Source organism: Centruroides sculpturatus, unplaced genomic scaffold, assembly GCF_000671375.1.
Source record: "Centruroides sculpturatus isolate CEXI.00-Female unplaced genomic scaffold, Cexi_2.0 scaffold125, whole genome shotgun sequence".
In the NCBI taxonomy this organism is placed as follows: domain Eukaryota; kingdom Metazoa; phylum Arthropoda; class Arachnida; order Scorpiones; family Buthidae; genus Centruroides; species Centruroides sculpturatus.
The window spans coordinates 109,362-132,188 of record NW_019384337.1 but is presented as its reverse complement, the minus strand read 5'-3'; the positions used below and the strand labels follow the sequence as shown (position 1 = coordinate 132,188).

At 32.5% G+C, this 22,827-nt stretch overlaps 1 protein-coding gene across 1 annotated transcript in view; it reads left to right on the top strand.

Moving 5' to 3' along the window:
- Window positions 1–795: 795 nt before the first annotated feature.
- LOC111632458 (tetratricopeptide repeat protein 39B-like) overlaps window positions 796–22,827 on the top strand; it is a 62,696-nt gene continuing 40,664 nt past the window's right edge. The window contains exons 1-2 of the mRNA XM_023376876.1: window positions 796–919; window positions 12,050–12,081. Coding sequence (XP_023232644.1) covers window positions 839–919; window positions 12,050–12,081 — 113 coding nt within the window. The 5' untranslated portion in view covers window positions 796–838. The remainder of the gene's footprint in view (window positions 920–12,049; window positions 12,082–22,827) is intronic.

Here is a 22,827-nt window from a genome sequence, read left to right as displayed (position 1 = left end):
ATCACCTGAAATAGAGCTGCCAAACATTACATATTTATGCTCTTCTGTCTACAGAATAATTTTTATTTTAATGCTGCATCATTATGAAGATATTTTAGTAGTTAAAAAAGAATTTAAACTAAATACTCATTACCAGTAAAGCTCATATGGACTGATTTGACTATTGAGCAGTAAGGCTGAAAACATCTATTATTGGTGCTAACACATATAGACCTAGCATGTGGTTGTCTTGCACTAACAGTGGATTGTTGTTTTGGAATGTAGTTGTAAGATGTACAGACAATTAAAATAATAAAGTATCTTAGAATCAAGGAAATACATTATACAATAATAATGTACATTATTGATATCAATGAATTTAACAGAAATATTCAGCTATAGTAAGTAATGAAAGATTAACTTAGCTTTAAATGTGAACTGAATTGCATTACCATAAGCAATAAGATAAATTAATATTTGTATTATTCTAAAATGACCAGAACCAGAAATGTAAAAAGTGGGATGTTAGCCCAGACATTTTGACTAGTGATGTGCCGGATCGTTAAAAATGTATATCTGCGGATACGGATCATTAGTGTCTAGATCCGCGGATACGGATACGGATCTCTACTTTCGTACTCAGTCCGCGCCGGTGCGNTTTTTTAAATTATAATAAAATTTTATAATTTCGTATTGTTAATATAAAGTTTATAAAAGTGTATCCATATAACTATTTTTAGTCTAATATTTAAAACAAATAATAATTTGAATAATACATATTAAATGAATTAATAAAATTAACGATAATTTTAATTGCGACAACTCCCGCAGCGTGTTTGGTCAACAGAATCATTTGGAAATGGTGGGGAGCTGCCGCCAACACGAAGCTTCCATTCGAAGTAGGAAAGTCAACATGGCGGAGAGTGAAAGTGACGATGAGGTATGCTTACTTTTCTTAATTATAATTATTACGTCATTTTATTAATATATAAACTAGAAATGTAGGTTAAATATAATAGAAATACGATTTAAATCGTTTAAAGTAAGTTTGAAGTTATAAAACAGATTTTCATCTGTTGCTTGCACTGCAGAACAGGTGAGTGTACAGGAGAAGCGACATATACAGGCGAAGAGACATATACAAGTTAAAATGTATTTATTATTCTGAAGTATAATTTGTTATACCTTATTGATAAATTGCTCGATTGTTTTAATAAGTTTTAAAGGGTCGTTATGGTAAGATGATAATTTTTTTTTTATTGAAATATATGATTTAATTTTTTATTTATTTTTCTAGACATTACAAGTCGACCCCCCTATAACACTGTTGATAGTTCCGTTTTATAAGAATTCCATGTTGTACGAGTCACTTAGATTTTACAAATATGTGTGCCAGGCTGTGAACAGCTCACGTATTTGTAAAATCTAAGTGACTCGTACAACATGGAATTCATATAAAACGGAATTATCAACAGTGTTATAAGGGGTTGACTGTATTTGTTTTAAAGCTAAAGAAAAAAAAAACAATTTTTTAAATTAAAAAAAATTGTTTTTTAATTTAATAGAAATTTCATTATATTCACTATATATTAAATACTTCTATCTAATTATTAAAGATTATACTTAACTAAATTTAATATTGAAATAAATCTTCAAAAACTGTCAAAAATCTTATTTTAGTAACTATTTCGGCATTTTAAAAGCTATCATTTAGGTTATATCAAAATGAAATGATTCAAACAATATACAGCAGAGTCCCGCTAGTCCGAACTAATTGGGACCAAGCCCCATTTGGATTAGCCAAATAATTGAAATAATGCAGAAGTAAGCAATAAAACAGGTCTGGTTTGTATAGATCCAACACCATCGATGACATCGGCGTCTCACCCTTTATTTCATCTGTACTCAATAGAGGGTGCAAACAGTTAACAAAAGTAAGTTTTGTAATTTTGAAATGGCAATCTACCTTTATTGTTTACATTAAAATTAGTTTAATTGTAAAAAAAACATTGTTTTTATACACAGTCCAGGATTCCTATCAGTTGACTTATGCTACTGTGTGAGTTAGCATGCTTAATTGTGGATGTTGAATGTACTCTTTGCTCTACATTATTTTAGTTTAGTTTAGTTTGCTGCTACAATGGCCATGAAACAGAAACACACAACATGTACATTGAAAGATAAGCTGGATGTTTTGAAAAGGCTGGACAAGGGTGAAAGTGCAACAAAATTGGCAGTAGAGTTTAGAGTGGTCAAAGGCCACAATAACCAACTGGAAAGAAAACCATGCAAAGATTGAGCAGTTTTTGTGCCTTTACTTCAGAAAAATCAGTTGAAAATCGACAAACAGCAAGGTCTTCAATGTTTGACTTCAAAAGCTTGATGAAGCCTTATTAACATGGTTCACTCAGGAAAGAGACAGGGGAACACCCCTAAGTGGACCTCTTATTAGAGAAAATTTCCTCTCCACTGACTGAAATATGTTCAAATTAGTGGTATTCAGACTAACAGAACTCTACTGTATTAAAATAAGATTTATATTTGTCTCTTGTAAATTTTATAAATGTTAGTACTTGCCTCTGTTTTTTTTTTTTATAAGTTTAATTAAATTTATAAAGTGTAATTTTAATATACAGTACTCAAAATATGTCTGAATTGTATTTAAATTTTATTATTGTGTTTGTTTCATGGAAAGAGTTAAAGTTTAAATTTAATATATATTTCAATTATTCCATCTTGATGTAGCTGAAAGTTTAGTTAAATAACTATCTTGCTGGTCTGAGAAGATTTATTTAAATTTTATCCGAATCAAATTAATATTTATCCATATATATTTGGTTTAATTAGTATATTAGATTGCACATTTCACTTATGTTTTTCCTTCTTCGCCATTTTAGCCACGAGGGAAGAAGGTGAGCATAATTTAAATATAATTTGATGTTTCTTACAGGGAAAGAAAGCATGTTGGTGTTGCATGGGATATTTTTATTATCACTGTCATTTTCTGTTTATTGGTGTTGTTTGGAAGTCTTTCTTTTACAATAAAATTGATAAGCAGCAAAATATCTTTTGTTTCTATTATTTTGCTTCTCGGGTGTTTGCCATTTTGCATATAACATTTTTTGCATGAGATAAAAAAGTTTTATTTTATTTTTTTAATACATTGAAACTAAATTTTGCTATTTTAATTTTATTAAAATTGAATTCAATATATAATTTTTATTATAATTATTAAGTAAAATATAAAATTTTTATGAAATTATTATTATGTATTGATAAATTAAATGTCAAACTATTGTGAATTTTTAGCTTGTTTTTTCCTATCAGAATGATTTAAGAAAATGCTTTATTTCTTATTTCTTGGTGGATTTATAGTTTAGTTAAATTTTTAACATAATATTTAACTTATATATTATATATACTGATTTTAATGTATATTTTTAAACAATGCTTTTTTTCATTATTTAAATGAGTCTAGATACAGTTAAAGAAATAATTCTTAGTAAAAGAAAAGGAAAACTCAAACTGGAAACATTTCAAAATATTGAACAGACAACCTTTTTCTTTCCAGCAATATTTAATGCTTAGACAAACATTTCTGGACTGATTTACAGTTCAACTTCAGGTCTACTTTCAACTTAATGTACTGTACTATACTGTACATTACATTCTATTTTGTTATATTGAATGTAGGTATGAAGTTGGACTATAAATCAGTGCAGAAACATATGTCTAATTAAGCATTAAATATTGCTGGAAAGGAAAAGGTTGTCTAAATTATTCTAAGAATTATCAAAGTATCAAACCTCTATTGAATATGTTTTTTTTTTCTGTGCAGATTTCTCCAAATATTATAGCTTAGTATGATTTTTCTTTATTTAAAATGTGAATTTAACTAATGTTATGATTTTAACTAATTATTAACTCAAAAAAAATTTAAACAGAATATTAGTGATTTTTTTCATTTTTAGATCATTATTCATTCTAATAGCTAATGATGTTTTGCATTAGGTTATTGTTGTCATTATATATTATCTCTTTCTACAATTTATTATAGATAATGATCAAATTATAACTACTTTACAAAGTATTATAAAATTAATTTATCCAAAAATCAATTTTGTCATAGAAGAGCAAATCAGGTTTATCTGTTTTGCATTTTATGAATATTCATATGTGTAAACTGTTATGCTCAATGTTGACTTAGAAGACTGAGGTATTCTGAGCAATTTATATTATTGATAGATCAAATATAGTTTCAAAAATGAATTCATTCTTTAATTTTCAAAGATATAATTTACCAATTTTACATTCTAATAATTTTGTTTTTGTTAGAAATTAAAATTTTTAGAAATTGTTAAATTATTATTATCATTTCTATTGAAGAACTTTCAGGTTTTTGTTTCTATTTGATATTCAGTGTCTAGAAATTTTGGTTCCTTCTGTTGTATTCAACTAAAATATTTTTTAAAAATAAACTCACTATAAATAATATAGTTTTAATTTCTGTTTTTAGTTTTATAAGCTTTTTATACTGCTATTTAAAAAGAAATTGTAGAATCTATTTTTTGAATTATGGTGTATTTTGATTTACATTTATTCTACATAAAAGTAGTCAATACATTTATACATTATAATAGAATACTAATTAAATAATACATTAATAAGATTATACTGTATTGCAATGGTTCTTAACCTTTATGAATTAGTGGCATATTCACAATTTCTTATAGAAAACTGTAGGACCAGTTTCACATCAAAGCTGTCTGTATATGTAATAAAAAGTAGGTTTAAAATAAATTGGCTTTTTTAAACAATTTTTTAAAAATTTATGACATTACTGTGAGAATAGTTCACCAGTATATTGTGATGTAAAGATTGAAAACCACTCCATAATATCTGAATTGGATTAAAAAACTCATGTAGAGAATTAGAACTGTACTGGTTGCATTGCTAATGGAAACTGCCAATGCTTGTTCTTTGCTCTCTGCTTAAGGATCTTTTATACACATTTTCATTGTTGTCATAGGATCTTAAATCAAGTACAGAACATTTTATTCTTCCCCAACTTCAAATTTAAACAAACTAACTCTATTTGAAATTCTAATAATGCCATAAAATTTACAGGAATTTCTTAGTCCTATCATTAAAAATTACAAATAATTATTTTAATATGCTTGTCTGTATGTTTGCTAAACTTTCTTAACTGAAACCATATCAGTGCTACACCTCCATTCTGTGTTTATGAACTCACTGGCTTCTGAACAAACTGCTCAATTCCTTCTCTTTATCCAAAGATTTTTGTTGACTCTTTGTTTCTGTCACACTGTTTGTCATTCACAAACATATATAATTTATCCGGTCAATTGTTACTTGTAGACTTTGGATTTTCACAATAGTCCATACAAGACAACTGAATGCTGTTAATAGTTTTGTCATCTTTTGTTGCTCACAGAAAACTTGCTGTCTAATTATTATCCAAATTACTACTATCTCTTCCCTTCTCTTCTTAGCATTATAGATGTTAGCCTCAATTAAATTTTTCTTTGCATATTACAGCTTCCTATTGATAGCCATGTTCTTTTGAATATTGCAAATAAACAGCTAATCACTGTTCATTAAGATGTCAAGAGTAAGATTTCTCCTAGTAGATAATTACATAATTCTCTTTGTCTTTAGTTTTGTTTTCTTCTTTTTTGACTCCAACAANCTGGACAAGTCCATTTTCGAATTGCCCTCCTTAGCAATCCAATTGCCCCCTGTGGGGCGTGGGCCCCACATTGGGAAACACTGGTTTGTGGCTAGTGTGACACGGGATAGCGTAGATTACGTTTGTGTTTTTGGAGAGTGTTGAGTTAAATTAAAATAAAAGCAATGTTGACAAAAAACTTTAGTAGTGTAATATGGAAATATTTTACAATAGTAAACGACGAATGTGCTATTGCTACCTGTCTTTAAAATTTCATATAAGTAATGAAATTTATTAAGATAAAAGATCCATTAAAGATCCGCTAAAAAGTAACAGGTACGGATACGGATTTTTTTTTTCCCTCGGATATCCGCGGATACGGGTACGGATATCTGGCACATCACTAGTTTTGATATGATGTCACATGAGTGATGTGATTGATTATGCTTGATGATCATTGAATTGCTAGCATTCTGACGTCATCAATTACAGATGTTATGAACAACCAATGAACATTTTACTTATCCGTATACTGTACCTTTGTTTAGAAAATAACCTACAGCAATAGCAACAATGAACAATTATGGTTCTGGGTGTAGTTTTGTTTGCTTTAACTATCTTTCTTATTTATAACTCAGATAATTTACAAAAGCCATGAACTCCCTTTTATAACTGATCCATACAATTGGAAATTGAAATTTTTATGCTATAACTTCTATGAGGTTCATCTTTTACTTAAAATTTAAGAAATAATTGTCTATTTTTTGAATATACAGTAATTATGAAACAGTCAAAAAGCAGTCATTTTTCAAATAGTTTAAAAATTGGGACAGTATATTAAAAAGTGGGACTGTCCTGCCTAATTTGAGATGTCTAATCACTTTTTATTACTCTAATTATATTAGATGGTAATTTATGAGTGTAATTTTATATCTTAAATTTTGTTTGGGTAACCCACAGTGGCATATAACCATGGCAGCAAATATCCCACAGAAAATTGCAAGAACAAAATAAAACTTTTGTATAACCCACTCTATTGTACACCCTGTATCTCTGGGGCAGCTGCTGAAAGCAAGATAATTACCAGTATGCAGTTTAGAAGTTTCCATCTCAAGCATTAAAATATTATCTTTTCTGTTTATTTGTTAACAAATCACTATAGATATACAGTACAGTACATAAACAACAAAGTCCAAATATTCAATAATAATCATATTAATTTCCAAATTATTCAGACTGTAGTTGTTAACTATTAATAATTAATATAAAATAATTTTTCCTAAAGGTAGATCGTTAGATTGCTACCTTATATCATCATTAACTGATAATTACGATAATTTTTTTAATCACATTTAATAATTTTATTTAAGAATTATTAAATAATAATTAAATATAAAATCACCAACAGTTGTTATTACATAAAAACTTCAGATTTCTGAAATTGGTAAATCAATTTTGGTTAATTGATTTTTGGATAATCAGTGCTCTATTGTAGAAATAAGTAAACATTTTAATGTAGTAATAAATTCAAAAAGTAATTGTAACATTTTAGCAAACTCATTTTATTTTCAAACAAAATTTGTTTTGGAATTTTTGAATAGCATTTTTTTTTATGATATAGATATTTGATGAAACATATGGGAGTTTAACCAATAAGTGCTTTATTTTTTGTTTAATTTAATTTTATAAAACTTTAATTCTTTTTGGCTTGTTTTTTGTATTAAACTGAAAATTAATCTGTATCTTAATTGCAAATAGTTATTAAAAAAATTAAATCTTAAGCCATCAAAGTAGGCCAGGTAGTAAAAATAATGATGAGTACAGTTAAACACTTAATGTCATTTCTCACGAATATATGAATAGACAGTTATTGGTCTGGAGGTTAGATGCCTTCCACCAGCCAATCATAAAGTGCAAATCAACTTTAATTTATGATTGGAATTTAAAATTGGCATATAACGCATCCCATTGTGTAACCCACATTTCTTTTCAAATTATCTTTTAACACAGATAATCTGGGTTATCAACATAAAATTACATGGATTAATAGATGGGTGAAGGTTGTCTGAGTTTATGAAAGTTCAATTTAGCAGTTCATTCAATTTATTTTCTTCAATGATGTGAAAAACAATAAGACAGATATACAGTACTACAGTAATTTATTATGATTAGCTCTACACAGAAGTTTTACTGAGCTTTAGCAGTTTGTACTGATGAATTTATTGTTACAGTGAAACCTCAATTTAATTAATGGCCTGATTTAGACAAAGGACTGTCCATTAAAACCAAAAGTCCATTAAGTTACATATTAAAGCAAGTTTTTCAAATGCACATGTTGACAAATTAATTTCTGTTTTTACTTATGTAGATGTGTTTGTGTAATTAAAATGTGTATGAGAAGTTATTTTTAGTTCTCTATATTTATTATTGCTTAGGTATTCATCATAGTTCTGAGACTGTAATAAACAAATATATATTTTGTAAATTGAAATAAACAAGCAAACATTAAAAAAATACTGGTACACTATTTATTTGTTTTGTTAAATACATTTAATGTTTTTTTAAAAAGAAACAAAATTTAAATTTGACAAAAACACAAAAAAACATTTTTTATTTAATCATCTTTGGATGATGCTACATTGAGACACTCCCCTTGTGGCATGAAGTTAAGAATGATGACTCTTGGATTTGAAAAAAAAAAACCATTTAATTTAGTTACACATATAAAGCATTTTAAAATGTACAGGGTGTTGATTTTTGCATATGATGTATAGACTGGAAATTTTGTCGATTAAATTGAAGATTTACTGTACTGAAAATGAACTCAAAACATTTTATAATAGTTACTGAAGTATGTACATTACTTACTGACTATAGTAATATAATACACAGTGTAGCCGAGTAGTGATTAACAGAATCCAGGGAAACGTTCAGCATTGATAAATAAGTTTAATTTTCACAAAAATAACTAAAGTTTTGAAGACGCAATCATTCGAACAATGAATTTACAAGATTAATTGGGACTGATCATAACAAATGCAATGGATGGGTTCCCAAGAAGTACCAACAAACAAAGAATCTGTTCTATCTTAGGTCTAAGTTAACTAATTTTTACAAATAACTGGGCCCAAAAGTAAAAACGAAAGATGTTAAGAATCATAGGATTATAAAAGTATTTATAGAATGAGAAGGTTCAAAGTGGTAACTGGCAATGAAATAAAAAAAAGCCTTAGATTTTTCTGTCATATCGGTCTTCCTTTTGTTCTCGTTGACACGTATCTAGCTCTTTCCCAAAATATGTCTTCTTTGTTCTGTTCGAATCTCCCTCCGTCCTTTGCCAGTAACCCCTCGACCAATCAGGTGTTACCCCTTTTGTTTTATAACAGATCAGACCACATGGGTCAACCAACTACAGTGTGGTTAGGGAGACAGAAGCCGGAAGTACAGTTTTACCACAGGAAGATGGTATAAGGAAAATGAAAAATAAATGACAAGGCTTAATAAAGTCACAATGGTATTGTAATATGGATATCGAAAACAGTCATTAATTATAATTACTTTTTAATTATAATTTTTCTATTATCAAGAAATTTTAAGTTATTGTACAATTTTTCAAAAAAATTTGCCTGAATTAGCAGGATCTCAGAAAGGGATTTAATGTATATATGTTGTACTATTTTATTTAAAACAAATTTTTAAAAATTTTTGTATGGATAATACTATTGTGAAGTGCGTGAATACCATAGACAAAGAAACTCAACTTTTATAATATAAGAATCTTTAATTCGCATAACAGAGTACAGGAAATTATTATAGAATGCCAGCTATACAACCTCTACCCCTGATCTGATTACACTATTATAGAAAACAAAAACCAACGTAAGTCTGTCTATCACAACAATTTTTTTCTTACTTGAAGTAGTAGTCTACCAAGGGCCAATACAAATATAAACTTATGACTAACTATGATCTACTTAAGAAGATATAGAGATATAATACAAGAAAGAGAATAGGAAATAGAGATGAAGGAAAAGTCGGGTACCCAAAGATTTCGGCGTTGTTCACAGTGATGTCAGTAAGTTGGACGAATCACTTTCAATTCACGGCGAATATTAACCTCTTTCTATAAAAACTTATATTAAGTTAGACACACTGGAAAAAAATACTCTTCTACGTTTCACAATCCTGGTTTTCACTTTGTTTTTCCAATCTCTTTGTTCTTTTCCTCTTGTCTCCATGCAGTGCCAAAAGCACGTTGGAGAGCTTTCTTCATCGTCCTTTCTGTCCCCTTCGTCACCAAAGAATGAATTCATGGTCTCCGTTATACCCTGAGGGTCACCTACCTTCTCATTGTTACAAAGGGATCATCTGCTGATAAGCCATTAAACACAAGTCGGGAGAAAGTTCCAGAAGGAAAGACAATAGACACGAAGACAAAGGAAATATTATATTCAAAAAATAAACAATTATGGCACATAGCCACACTATATATCCACAGTGCCCTATATAACTGTGGCTCACAAGTCAGATGCTGCTCTTCTAGATCCTTATTGTGGCTCCCATGTACTTATATAGTTTCTTTTTATAAGCTTGGTACATACTATTTATACATATAATATTTATTTACTAGTCAGAAAACTTAGAAAATGTAATGGACATGGGGATTATAAATGTAACTCATGACTTAAACAGGCAACTGAGGGTTTAGGGAATGTTTATAATGTTGAAGGACGTAAATGATTATTTTACCTAGTCAGTCAGTCATAAAGTATTAGTAAAGTACAGTGATATTTACTATTGAACAATGATAACCATAGTATTTAACTATATATATAATGTAGATAGATAATATGGCTCTCTAGTAGGTATTTCAATATAGGATGTAGGTCTTGTGTATTTCTGATAGACAGTATATGGCTGCTATTGTGACAAGGTTTGCCCACCCCTGCTCTATATTGTAAGAACGCCGATTGAGGGGAGATTTTTATTCCCTACCGTCGGGATGGTCTAAGGTCTTAGCGTATGTGGGTGGCGGTTTGTAAAGGCAGCAAAGACAAGTGTTTACAAAGGTAAACCGTTTATTCCGGACGATAATGCTTACATAATTTTTGTTGGCAAAGGTCCTTAAGTTCAGAACTTCGGGTTGTCTTCGCAAGTTGGTTTCGGTGTCGATCTGGTCCTACGCTGGAGGGGCCCCGTGACTGCGTCGAGTGAGAAGTTCGAGATCTGCAGTGACAGCTCACAAAAGATGAAAAAAAGCACGACAGCTGTCGACAAACGAACACAACAGGTAGTCTAGGTGGAAAAGTCTTAGAGGAAGTCTTAGTGGAAGTCCCGTTGTCCTTGAATTTTGCGTTTTTATAGGGTTTTTGCGATCAGCTCCTTGTCAATTGGATAGATCTTACATCACCGTTTTCCAATTGGTCATCCAACTGTCTCCAGGTGTAAATGGAGCTTCGTTAAGTTCGTGGAAAAGGTTGGCTGGAGATGGTTTATCCGACACTATCCTTTCGAATCTGATCGCGTTTAATTGTTAACTATGACACCTTCGCTCATCTAGACATTTTTTTATCTAGTTTCGTTTTGCTTTCTAAACTGCGTCTTAACTTTTAATATTTTAAATTTTCTTCTTTTATATCTAACTTTTGTTTTCCCGTCAACTTTTGATGAGCGTCGACGTCAAAGTTGGGTGTCGCCGATTCGACACTTATAATTTGCTTTCCTGACGATTTAACATAACAAATTTTTACATACCTTTCCTTTTTTGGGGAGCTATTTCCAGGGCCTCACAATATGAACAATTAAAATAACTCATGTAATTCTGTATATTATATTGTTTTTTTTTTTTTTTTTTAAATATTTTGGTATTTTAAAGCTTATCTCTGAAGATAAAACATTAAAGATAAAAGCAGTTGGTTCTTCAATTTAATTTTGTTTTATTTCATTTTTCTGATGCCTGAAAACTGTTCAAATTTGTTGTTGCTATATATGAACAATGAGTTATATGTAAATATTGATTTATGTATATAATGATTTATGATATATATATTTGATACTGAATTTGACTAATATAAAACTAATATATTTCATATTAAAATAGTAATATTGATTAAATAGCTCTTCAAAATTTCTAATATTTTAGAAAATGTTAGTGAAATAGGTTAATGTATGAATTAAAAATTGTATGAGTTCAGAAAATTGTATTTTCTGAACTTATACAATTTTTGTTTTATGGCTCTGTGTTTTGAAAGTTGCTCATTTTCAAATAAATTTAGAAATGAACAAGTTTTTTATTTAATTTTTAAAAAGTAATTATGGTAAATATTATTGAATTTAGTATTAAATATAGATAAATAAAATAGCCTTATAATTTTATTTCAGGTGTATGAAGATGCTTTGGAAGATTTTCAAATGTAAGTAGTTTCTTATTTGTATAGAATTCATAAATTAAAATTTGTGAAGATTATTCTAAAGTTAAGGAAGTATTAAAAATATCTCTGTTAAGAATTATCTGTTGATTTAATGGAAAATTTAGATTTAATGAATCTTTTGAAACTTTCTTAAATGAATCTTTTGAATATTAAAATTGCAAGAATTTGTTAACCTTGATGAGCTGTATGAGGAATTTTTTGAGTGTAGGGGTGTTTTATTAGTGTTTAAATTATCAAGGCAGTGGTGTTGATAAGTGGCTATGTTTTATTTTCTAAGGTTTCTAAGGAAACCAGTTCAAACAGAAATAGTCATAGGTTTTTTCCAAGTATTCCAGGCTCTAATACCTTTGTAGAAAGAGGTTTTTTCAGTAATGAAGAATAAATGGACAGATGTTAGAACAGGAGCCATCCACATTTGATTGAAGTGAAACTACAAATTGTTCACAATTTCCTTTTCAAATCAACACTAACCAACAGCGGAGTGAAGTTATTTACATGCCTCAAAGCCTGTTACCGGTGTGAAACTCAAAAAACAACAACAAAAACGAAAAAAACAGTTTTCCACAAACTTTTCGAACCATAAACAGTCCTTCAGGTGAAGGCAAATTTCCTGTAGAATGCAATTCAATAAGAACACAATTTGAAATTCAAATATGTGTTTCTTGATGATGTCCTACTGGGCATGCACACTCTAGCTGGTAGCAATTGATAAGATTTATAGGTCTTTGTCCATTAGCACTTGCCATGCTATGGACAGAATTAATTCCTCTTTGTGGTTGATACAAGTGTTGTTGAAGCTAGATCTGTAGATATAAATGGTCTCCAACCACCTTAGATGTTGTGTGTGTGGTGAGGTGAGGATGACTCACACCTGGTTAAAATCCAGCTCTATGTCTGGATCACTGGTGTAAATGGCAAGAGCAGTGGTGGTCCTCATGTGCTGTATGTTAGCGATATGCTCTTTCATTCTAACCCCCAAGGAGTACTTCATAAAGCTGATGTAGATGAGTTCTCTATCACATCTGTGATCCCTAATTGGGATGCTCTACACTCCAGAGAATTTGTCCTAGTTGGGAAGGTCCTTTCTGTTATGAAGGATGTAAAATACGGTTGGACATCTTCTGTATGTGATGCGAATATGGCACTCCTTAGCTGTCTTGGTATGTAGTGATTTGAGATATGAGTTGTATGTGATTGGGATCCTTTCTTCATCATCCAGTCAGTCTTCATCATGGGAGTGGTGAAATCTGTCGATTAATTTACATGTGAGCTTGGAGTACCCATGGTCAGTGTCTATGCAATGAGTATGTCTCAGTTTGGCATGGATAGCTTGTTGAGTGGACAAGTGAGTGTACGCTCTCCTAATTAAGGTTACATAGGCTGAAATTTTATACTGATGTGGGTCACAAGAGCCCACAGGTTTGTATATGGATTCCAATCCCAGTTTATGGTACACCTCGGTATGGATTGCCAACCCTTCAATTCTAATGTTAATGTCGAGGAAATGGACCTTAGTAGGGTGCACTTGATCAATTTCCAGGGTCAAGTATATGGGTTGTCGTTAATGGAATCGACAAAGGCTGAGATGTATGGAGTTGTCCTCCATAGAATGATTATGTCATCTATGTACCTCCTATATAAAATGATGTTGGGGAAGTGGTGAGGGAGGATCTTGCATTCTAGTTGTCTTATCACCATCTCACATAAGTCCCCTGAGACAGAGCTTCCCATCAGGACTTCTCTTCCCTATGTGTATACTGTACTGTTGAATTGAAAAAACGAATTGCTGCATAATAAATGTGCTATCTCTAGGACTTGCTGATGTAAGCTGTCATCATTTACAATATTGAATAAGAGATCCCTGAGGGCACAAAAGGTAGGTGGGAGTTGAATTGAAGGTTATAGGGACTTAAAGTCCAATACCATGAGAAATTGTGGAGGGGAGGTGATCTCCCTGAGGAGAGTTATGAGGTCTACAGGGTTACTCATAATATAAGGTTACCCCTCCAAGTGTGGAGAGAGTAGCTTGTGTGTGAGCTTCTCAAGCGTGTGTGTCAGTGTTCTAGCCTTATTGACAACAGGGCGTGTCAATAAGTGTCCCTGTTTATGAGTCTTAGCAAATGCAAAAAGCCTAGATGTATCAGGAGAGTTAACTATGATATTTCCCATTGTCAGATGTTTAGCTAATTTGGTATTGGTGAAGTGCTTAACCCTTGCATGTAATTTGTCCACTATCTCACATTGTGTTATATTGATATACTGTAATAAATTTTTCCCTTTCATTTGTAAGCAATTTTACCAATATGCAAAACAGGATAAAAAATTATTAAGAGCAGGTAAACCACAAGAGAAATATTAGGAGTAAATTGAATATCAGTTAATGTAAACATTAGTATACAATCAATTAGTATACAATGTATACAATGTAATGTAATGTTCTAATTAAATGTTTGAGCTGTGGTAGAAAATCTTCCTTTTTTTCTGAAAAGACCTGGCAACCCCCAACATGAACATTTTCAGCATATTTCATAAGCCTACTTCAGGTTTCCAATCTAGCTTCCATATGACAATGTTTGAAATTGGAATGTTATTTGATAATTGGCATTATTTAATTTTTAACATGTAGATTGTCCTATACAGTGGGTGATCGGTTAATTAACAAACAAATCGGATAACGAACACTTTCGCAAAAGATTTTTATGTTCAGATAATGAACACCTCACAGAACAAACACAAGAAGAAGTGATGTAAAATAATGAATACTGATTGGTCTTCCCTTGTCTTCAGGCAACAATTTGAACCTTTTCAGAGTGCGAGAGATGTCGACATCGACACTCAACCCAGTATATACTGATCAAATAGTATTCCTCCAAACTTTGAAACTCTCCCTTGTAATTCCAGCCTTTTATTTTTCTGACAGAAAGAATTCTTTTATAGTATTCATGAGACTGTCGGGTGGGCACTTGTTAAGTTTTGCATCAGTTTTTATTTTCAAAAGGTGAGAGTATAATAGCAAAGGTACAGAGTGGGCAGAAGATGTCTGATGTTGCTGGGCAGTATCGCTTGAACAGGTCTACAGTAGACCACAGTTCAATCTTATCTGAGAAAGATACTGTATAATCAAGAAGACTCAAGCAGCTAAAGGAGTAACAAAAATCACATCTGAGAAATAAAGAACATTGAAGAGCTCATAATGGAACCTGAAACAGACTGATGACAGAAGAACACTAAGAAACTCGGCGAGATATGTTTTCTTCTGAAAAAGAGGATTAATGCCGATATCTGTAATTATAGAATCTTTTGAAGAAGTGGGAGTATGTTTTAGAATGGCATCCAAACCAGGTTGAGGTTAATAGGCTTGGGGATCTCTACAATTACAATGCTATTAATTACTTCTGAAAAATTCTGAAGAAGAGAGAAAAGCAATCGACAGTAGACAAATTCTTTAACCCCCACAAACTGATAAAAATGCAAGACTGTGTATATATTTGTATATAATGTATTTTTATTATTACATATAAATAAACATAGTAAGAAAGTATATATTTTTTATTTTTTGGGATCTCCAGAATGAATTAATCAAATTCCCATAAAAACCTATGGTAAATCGATAATCGGTTAACGAACAATTCGGATAGCAAACAAAGTCTTGGAACAGATTATGTTCGTTAATTAATCACCCACTGTATTTCTCATGCATTCATAACTAAAAATGTAATTTAAAACATAATATTATATATATGTATGGAGAATTATGGTAAACAAAATATATTGAGGAATTATATAAGTAAAATATGGTATTAAATGATTGTAAAAGAAACAAACACATATTTTTACACATTGTGGTTGTGGTTGACTTATCTCTCTTGTGATAAAACATTTTTATCTTGTGATGAAAGTATTTGGGTAAATGCCCAGGGCTCCTTTCAAAGTTCAGTGAAAAAAGAAAAAACACTCAACTCTGTCTCCTGATAATTTTAGTAGGCCAATGCCAGCAAAATTAAATACCAAGTCATTTTATGGCCTCTGCACCCCATAAAATGACTTGGTATTTAATTTTGCTGGCGTTGGCCTACTAAAATTATCAGGAGTCAGAGTTTGAGTGTTTTTTTACCAACTCCGCAGCCCTGCACATCATATTACAGTTCAGCTTCAGACTCAATTCTCCAGTTTGTAAAATTCAGCCAAACATCTTGTCTGTTTCAAATCTTTGATGGTCAAATGTATAAGAAAGAGATGTAGAGATAATATAGAAAAGGGCAGTACATTTTCTTTAGAAAATCTGTTCTCTGATGCTGATGTAAATGAATTGCAATATAGTATACATATCAATTGTTTCCAGTACTTTGGAGATGAGACTGCAGGAGGATTCAAATGATGACACTAGTGTTTTACTCCTATGGGTGGATGAAGTTCTACTAATATTTTCCCAACAGTGGCTGGGTAGAAGCAAGATTATTTTCCATAATGGCATCAGCAGTTTGGCAGTGAACTTTCACTATGTTCAGAATTTTCTTAATATAGTTTGAACACTGAAGAAAAACTAAACTTATCTAGTAAAGTGGATAACTTGGCTATAGTGAAGGTAGAGATAATGAATACAGGTTTTTTGGCAGCAAAGTGAAAGGCTGTTGTGAGACTCTCTTCAGACTTCTTCTCTCTTCATAATTCTCACAAAATTATATAAATGATAGAAATACTTCATTATTTTTGAGACCACTTTGTCTCACACAAAGCCAATTTCTTTGGAATGTAATTTCTCCTTAATACTGATTCTCAGAAAAAATTTATAATGTTTTTCATAGTAGATAATGTGTACAAATTTCAGTGATACAATTCAGATTGTTCACCACTAGGTTTGACTAATGGCTTGCATAATAAAAAAACAGGGCTTTTTCGTATTTACCCCTTACTTTTATTTACTCCACCATCTGTCCCTTCCATAGTCACAGAGCCATTACATCCTTGTCTGACACATTTCTGAGGGTATAGCTCTTGTCTTTGTAGAAATTTATTGATTGTATCCACTACGATTTTTGTGTCCATAGCTTTAATTTTTCAAATCCAAAAAATTCATGTACAGTACCATCATTCTTTCTTAATTGAAAAATCTTAATCCAATCGATAACTATTCTTTTCCTGATATATATCAACTGTCTCATTGGCCAGTATAGAATATGCATACAATTTTTTAATGTCTTTGAGTATGATGCTACCACAAATTTTATTGGGCTGCAATTTGATAAATTTATTTTGTATTTGTGGAGACATAGTGGGTAAAAAAAATTTTACTTGTACTTGCCAGTATCAATTCTGAATTGAATCTCTTAAACTCCCCTTTTTCCTTTTAAGTGTGAACTGTGAACTCTTTAGAAGATTATAGTTGAGATGATTGACACTATAATTTTTCATTTTTCTGTTATTAACTTTTGGTGTGCAGATACTAGCTGAATATCTACGGATGCTTCCTTGTGGCTGTTTGCCATATCATTTGTATAGTATATAGTATTTTATCATATTTTCATTTCATTCTTTCACTTTTTTTTTTTATTTTTGCTTTTCTTTTGTTTCATTTCCCAAGAAATTCGGCTTTGACCTTTCCTGATAGAGTGAGGCAATAAGAACAATAGGAGGAGGAAAGGCCCTGAAGGGAAAATGGGGCCAGTTAAACACTTTTTGGGGTAGACTCTGAGGAGACCAGATATATTGAGAAGAGGCTCTTGGTCGTTTTTGGCAGATGATAAGAGCGTGAGGAAGTGGTGTTTGAGTTAGGAACACACAGAGAGACAATTTTCAAAAGTGTCTTTGAGGCATCTTCTGAGAGAACATCCCAAAAGCACAGAAAAGTATGGAGACGTTCTGAGAAAAAGAGAGAACATTAACTAAGACAAAGTTGGATCCGATCAATGTGCAAAGGGAACATTCAAGATAATTGGGTACCCCTGTCCTAGATCTCTTCTTCTTTCTTCCTTTATCTGTACATATATTATTTTAGTCATAAGTAGGTTAAAATTAGTTTAAGAATGCGACCGCACTTGTCAAATCCTGATCTGTTACGTTTGTTATTTCTGGGACATAAGGTTTGTGATGGAGCCAGTTTTATACCACAAAATTCTGCATATAATTGTATTGCGAGAAACGGTAATTACAAGGGACTTGTCGTGGAGTTGGAACCTGCTAAAATCTTGTTCAAACACAAAATAAAGTTTTTTTGTGTTTTTGAAAATTATACCTTGTGTATTTCTCATTTCAATACGAACAATACCACATCCTCCATAGATGACTTTGTTGCTTTGGTTGCTGCCAAGTTCCACTGACTTTCAATATGGTTCTTGCAATATTCGTGCATATGTTTGTATCATATAAAAAAATTGTACAGTGAAGGCACCCTGGATTCACTGTAGGAGTAAAAATAATGCAGTACAGACACAGAGCATATTTTTTAAGCCAAATAATAAAAGACAATGGCTGTACACTAAGTGTTTAGCTGGAGGAAGAAGAGGAGGGGACAGGAGGAGGATGAGGAGATAGAAAGAAGAGAAAGGAAGGATCCCTCTGAGTGGCATACAAAAGGTTACTACTCCCTCTGTGTTTAATATTGGCATGCAGTTTTTAGGCTGCAAGGCCATGGGTCTAAAAGAAAACCTGAGTTAATTAGCTTATACCAATAAGTAGTACAGCTGTGGTCACCGTATGGTGAGTTGTTAAAGCAAGAAAAAGGAATACGAATAAAACAACGAAAAAACTTTATTTTTCACCGTTAGGTTACTCCTTTTAAATTTTAGTACTACAGGATCTTTTGATTCCGACACTCCCTTAGGTACTGGGCTTACCCGTAGGAACAAAGAATCCCACACGCAGGTAGGAATGTTGAGACAAAACCGCGACGAAGTTAAGATCTAACCGACAATTTAGATCGCGACAAAAATACGTATACATATAAGGCTTAAAACTAATTACTAATTATCAAGAATAAAACGGAAAGGGACAGGATTTAAGACGTATAGAATGAGACAGGAATGAGAGATGGGTACCCAAAGATGGTCGACTCTCTAGTCTTAGTGAAGATGGCCAATATGTACTCTTCTCGGTTCGCTGAGGGGAGCCGGGGAAATATTCACTGTGCTGGAATAAGGGATCTTCCGCAACTAATCTCGTGCAATCTTCAATACCAAAGTTCCGTGGGTCCTTCGATACTCGTCCTTAGCCTATCGTCCAGGTCTATATCCCTGACTGCTGCGAAAACAGTCCAGAGATCTCTACTTCACGTCCTTCCACTGTGACGCCCGGGCTAAGAGTGTCCATTCCCTCATTCTCACCCTCAGGGCTCCCCTTTTTCCTTTGTCTTCCAAGTAGGTCGATTCCCCCCACGTGGTTCGAAGGTTCCAGAATGTTCCATGGAACAAAGGACAAGGAGGGAAGAAAGAAAAAAAAAGGGAAATATCTACATATTTTCATTTTATACGAAACGAACAATATGGTGGTACACCACATATATACCTTGTGTATTTCTCATTTCAATACGAACAATACCACATCCTCCATAGATGACTTTGTTGCTTTGGTTGCTGCCAAGTTCCACTGACTTTCAATATGGTTCTTGCAATATTCGTGCATATGTTTGTATCATATAAAAAAATTGTACAGTGAAGGCACCCTGGATTCACTGTAGGAGTAAAAATAATGCAGTACAGACACAGAGCATATTTTTTAAGCCAAATAATAAAAGACAATGGCTGTACACTAAGTGTTTAGCTGGAGGAAGAAGAGGAGGGGACAGGAGAAGGATGAGGAGATAGAAAGAAGAGAAAGGAAGGATCCCTCTGAGTGGCATACAAAAGGTTACTACTCCCTCTGTGTTTAATATTGGCATGCAGTTTTTAGGCTGCAAGGCCATGGGTCTAAAAGAAAACCTGAGTTAATTAGCTTATACCNGGACAGGAGGAGGATGAGGAGATAGAAAGAAGAGAAAGGAAGGATCCCTCTGAGTGGCATACAAAAGGTTACTACTCCCTCTGTGTTTAATATTGGCATGCAGTTTTTAGGCTGCAAGGCCATGGGTCTAAAAGAAAACCTGAGTTAATTAGCTTATACAGTGGTACCTCAGGATACGAAATTAATCCGTTCCGAAACTGAGATCGTATCATGAAAATGTCGTAAGGTGAATCATTTTTCCCCCTTACGATTACACGTAAAACCAAATAATTCGTTCCAACGCGAAAAACATACTCAAATTAAAGCCAAGTAATACATAAAAAAAAATAACTGTAGTAAGAAAAACAAATGAAAAATGCGAACTAATGTAACGTCGTATGGTGAGTTTTTGTTTGTATCGTGGAGCAAAAATATGTTCGAATTTCATGTCGTATCCTGAAAATTTTGTATGCTGGGGCGTTCGTAACCTGAGGTACCACTGTACCAATAAGTAGTACAGCTGTGGTCACCGTATGGTGAGTTGTTAAAGCAAGAAAAAGGAATACGAATAAAACAACGAAAAAACTTTATTTTTCACCGTTAGGTTACTCCTTTTAAATTTTAGTACTACAGGATCTTTTGATTCCGACACTCCCTTAGGTACTGGGCTTACCCGTAGGAACAAAGAATCCCACACGCAGGTAGGAATGTTGAGACAAAACCGCGACGAAGTTAAGATCTAACCGACAATTTAGATCGCGACAAAAATACGTATACATATAAGGCTTAAAACTAATTACTAATTATCAAGAATAAAACGGAAAGGGACAGGATTTAAGACGTATAGAATGAGACAGGAATGAGAGATGGGTACCCAAAGATGGTCGACTCTCTAGTCTTAGTGAAGATGGCCAATATGTACTCTTCTCGGTTCGCTGAGGGGAGCCGGGGAAATATTCACTGTGCTGGAATAAGGGATCTTCCGCAACTAATCTCGTGCAATCTTCAATACCAAAGTTCCGTGGGTCCTTCGATACTCGTCCTTAGCCTATCGTCCAGGTCTATATCCCTGACTGCTGCGAAAACAGTCCAGAGATCTCTACTTCACGTCCTTCCACTGTGACGCCCGGGCTAAGAGTGTCCATTCCCTCATTCTCACCCTCAGGGCTCCCCTTTTTCCTTTGTCTTCCAAGTAGGTCGATTCCCCCCACGTGGTTCGAAGGTTCCAGAATGTTCCATGGAACAAAGGACAAGGAGGGAAGAAAGAAAAAAAAAGGGAAATATCTACATATTTTCATTTTATACGAAACGAACAATATGGTGGTACACCACATATATACCTTGTGTATTTCTCATTTCAATACGAACAATACCACATCCTCCATAGATGACTTTGTTGCTTTGGTTGCTGCCAAGTTCCACTGACTTTCAATATGGTTCTTGCAATATTCGTGCATATGTTTGTATCATATAAAAAAATTGTACAGTGAAGGCACCCTGGATTCACTGTAGGAGTAAAAATAATGCAGTACAGACACAGAGCATATTTTTTAAGCCAAATAATAAAAGACAATGGCTGTACACTAAGTGTTTAGCTGGAGGAAGAAGAGGAGGGGACAGGAGGAGGATGAGGAGATAGAAAGAAGAGAAAGGAAGGATCCCTCTGAGTGGCATACAAAAGGTTACTACTCCCTCTGTGTTTAATATTGGCATGCAGTTTTTAGGCTGCAAGGCCATGGGTCTAAAAGAAAACCTGAGTTAATTAGCTTATACCAATAAGTAGTACAGCTACATAAAATCTAGACAGTAAACATTAAGACTAGGAGAAACAGCCAAAAAAACTGATAACATAAATCTAACTTATAGCTATCTTACATCTAAGTTAATTAAGTTAATTTTAACTTAGTAATAAATTAAAACTAGTTATACTAACTTATTACTAAACAGGAATGCTGACAAGGACAACTCAGACAGATAAGAGCATGCCATGACAAAGACCTATAAACAAGATGCCAGTTTTTTTAAGCTAGCTGTACTGAAATTTTTTTAAGATATTTGGCCTCCCAGCAAAGCCATAACTTGGTGGAGGTTTCCAACAGCATTTTAAAACTTTCAGTTTTTTTCTCTTCATAAGGGAAGATTTTTCCACCCACTTGCCAATGTCATTATTTCAGCTTTTCTTTTAAACTGATGATGAGGAAAGCCCAGCTTATGTTCAGAATTCAATGCAGGACTGTCTTCTCCTTGCCACTCTCACTTTAATTTTCTGACCTTTTCTGTTTTTTAGTAGCTGAAAGAAAATATCAGTATAACTTTCATTTATAAGCTGTATTGCATATATATAATATATAATTCAGTTTTTTGTAAAATGTTTGTCTAATCATGACAAAAGGTAGAATGTTTCAAGAAGATTTAAAATAAATTAATATAAAACATTTTAGTTCTCAAACTACATAAAAAGGAAAAAGTTTATTTAGTCCTGAAAAGTCTTATGTCCATTTTAACACATTACTACACACATTGAAGCTCTTTAGTAAGTAATCTGAACTGATTCGCAAACTGATTTGACAAAATGTACTCTGATGTTTATATACTTACTAAATCTGAATTTCAATGTTTTCTAGAAGAATTTTTATTTTCCAGAATTTTCTAGAATGTTCTAGAAGATAAGAGAATAGCTCATTCTGTCAAAGGATGTGGTATGGCAGTCCATTGGACAAAGCTCAACATGTGACTAGATGAGCTGGGTGCCACTGATTGGAGAACAAGTTTGATACATCACCTTTCATGATTGTCAAAAAGACAAGAATAAGC